Here is a 2,981-nt window from a genome sequence, read left to right as displayed (position 1 = left end):
CACAGAGAGAGAGAGAGAGAGAGAGAGATCCTTCATCTTACCTTTTCCGCTTTGTTTTGAACCCAATCGACAGGAACACCTAATTAATGGCTTCCGCAAGTGGCCACCCCACCCACCCCACCCACCCATTCCCCAACTTGCCCAAAGTAAACATCCGAGGGAAGATGACTTTTAGGCTTAGGTTATGTTTCTGGGCTCTCTCTTTGGGCCTTTCACTGAACACAATATTGGGCTTGGCTCTCTCTTTGGGCCTTTCACTGAACACAATATCAGGCCCAAGCCCATGAGCTGATATCTCTCTCTTTGGGCCTTTCACCGAACAAAAAATCAGGCCCAAGCCCATGAAATATAAAAGATTTACTTCATATAAGTTAATTTCTTTTTACTTTTTACCATCCATATTTACCTTTATAGTTTTTTTTTTTTCATTTTTTGAATTAAAAATAAATATTAGAGGTTTAAATCTCATCCATCCAGAGTGAAAGAGGAATACACGATGAACTGATGAACTGATGACCACAAAGATAAAATGACTAAGAAAGACTTAAAAAAAATTTACTTGATCAGCAAACCCCAGATGGAAGATCGGCGNTCATCCATCCAGAGTGAAAGAGGAATACACGATGAACTGATGACCACAAAGATAGAATGACTAAGAAAGACTTAAAAAAATTTACTTGGTCAGCAAACCCCAGATGGAAGATCGGCCGTACCCTGATCGTACGGCTTTGATTTCGTGTTGTTCAAGACTCTGCTCCCAAAAATCAGAAACCCAAATGAATGACCGGCGATGGCAGCGATAAAAACGCCGCCGTTGAACGACATCAAAGCAAGCATAACCATGTACGCAATTCCAATTCTAACCCCATGCACCGCCGTCTGCACGATCCCAGCGGCGAAATTTCTCGGCCCCATCTCGGTCATCAGCCGCCAACGAGACAGCCACTCAACAGACACCGCCAGCAAAAACACCAATATCAACGCCAGCGCATACATGCCGGACTGGTTGCCCGGCCAGCCGGAGAATAAAACTTGGGTGTTTTTTCCCCAGAAGAATGTCATGTGCATCATCGTCATGCCTGATGACGACGGCATCCCGTGAGAGTGCATGTCGTCGTCGGAGCCGCCGCTCATCGGAGCCATCGGCGGCGGCGGAGGGTCGGAGTGCATACCGTCGTGGTTGGGAAAAACATCGTGGGCGTTGGCTTTGGATGAGACAGACACAGAAATTACAAAACAGAGAATTAAGATTTTTGTTGTGTTCTTCATTTTGCCAATCTGTTTGTCTGTTGACTTTGAGAAAAATGATAATCTTCACTCAATTTTATAGCTAAAAGATTTTAATTTTTTATTTATATATGACTGTACTAATGGTAATTGTACTATATTTTATCTGTAGTACAAACTTATATATATATATAATTAGTTTTAAATTTAAGGTCAATGAAATTTAATAAATTTCTAAAAATAGATTTCATTTTTATTTTTATTTTTATTTTTATGTTGCTTGACAAGGATTAGTAACATCGATTTGGACACCATGTAGGTCTATCCGCGCTAGTTGTCACAATCACAGTTTTCTTGACAGCAGATTTTGCAATTGTGTGATACTCACTTCTTAACAGCAAGTGAGTCAAGCCAATTTATATACGCGTCGTCTACGACGGGACGATATATGCTCAAGCCTTTGGCCCCGATTTGAGAAAAAGGTTTTAGAGAACAGAGACAGAGAGATTTTGAAAGAGTGTTTGAAAGTAAAATTTAGAGAGATTGAAAAGTAATGTCATATGATATACAAACAAAGACAACACAACGACTTAAGTAGCATATAACTTTTTTGGGTAGGAAGAATTTAACCGCTAGTCGTATCTTCTTATAGTACATTTTGAGACGGTTCATGTTTGGTAGGCCTATACGTGATTCTGCTGAACAGTCATACAAAATCAGGGGTAGAAGTTAACAACTAGTCACACCCCCTAAAATACATTTTGGAGCGATTCAGGTCTAGCAAGCCTAGACATGATTTCGTCGAATGATCACACAAACAAAAAAAAAATATAATAGTAAAGCAATACAACATAAAATAAAATAAAGGGTTCGACATGAAAAGGGCATGCGGCCATGGACAACACGCCTTGGACAAACATGACCGTGACACTAGTCACGCAAAACTCAACATCATGAACTCAAAGGTAACGACGGTAAAAACTAGTGATTAAAAAAAAAAAACTCTAATTTTAAATATATTATGATGATATTACGTTATTATTGCGGAAAACGTGAAGAGTTACGTCATTAATGTCATGGTGAAGGTTATATCTCGTAAGTCAGCGAAATTAAGAGTTCGGCTCAAATTTAAAAAAGGTGGATAGGATGGTTGACCATGATAAGGTAGAGATGAAATAGCATGTTTCATGCCTTTTTTATTATTATTATGATTATTATGATTATTATTTGGTAACATTATTTTAGTAATAAAAAAAATAATTAATTGAGAGATTAAATTAAAGTCTTAATAATCATATATTTAGTTGAGGGGGAAATGAACTCTCTCCAAAGTCTACTTGTAAATTAATTATTCTTTATTTTATTTTATTTATTTTACATTATATTATTATTGGTCTTATTTCGTATTTCCAACTTCTTTATCCATTTGCTATTTTATGTCAAGAAGTTGACATTTGGTTGATGAAATTAAAATAATAAGCTGCTGCTACACATAGATTAAAATAATCTTTGTAACTTGGGTTAAGGTGTTCCAAAGAAGCACGAACGTTTTAGCCAGTTAAGTATAGTAATTAGCCTCAAATTTGAAAGGACATCTTTTGTGGAGAGATTTTCACACCCTTATAAGGAATGTTTTTTCATTGTGCTGGTTGAGTCCAAGTCTCATTAAATATATATATATATTTATATATATTTTATGTAGTCAGACGTTCAATTAGACCAATAAACGCATCATTTTGAAGCTAACAGAAACA

At 36.8% G+C, this 2,981-nt stretch overlaps 1 protein-coding gene across 1 annotated transcript; it reads right to left on the bottom strand.

The window, feature by feature from the left end:
* Positions 1 to 681: 681 nt before the first annotated feature.
* On the bottom strand, positions 682 to 1,269 carry LOC111789348 (copper transporter 6-like). The gene has a single exon (XM_023670089.1). It carries the CDS (start codon positions 1,267 to 1,269, stop codon positions 682 to 684), a length of 588 nt encoding a protein of 195 aa, XP_023525857.1.
* Between the last annotated feature and the right edge of the window lie 1,712 nt (positions 1,270 to 2,981).

Source organism: Cucurbita pepo, chromosome LG02 (assembly GCF_002806865.2).
Source record: "Cucurbita pepo subsp. pepo cultivar mu-cu-16 chromosome LG02, ASM280686v2, whole genome shotgun sequence".
NCBI classification, from domain to species: domain Eukaryota; kingdom Viridiplantae; phylum Streptophyta; class Magnoliopsida; order Cucurbitales; family Cucurbitaceae; genus Cucurbita; species Cucurbita pepo.
This window is presented reverse-complemented; position numbering and strand designations above follow the sequence as displayed.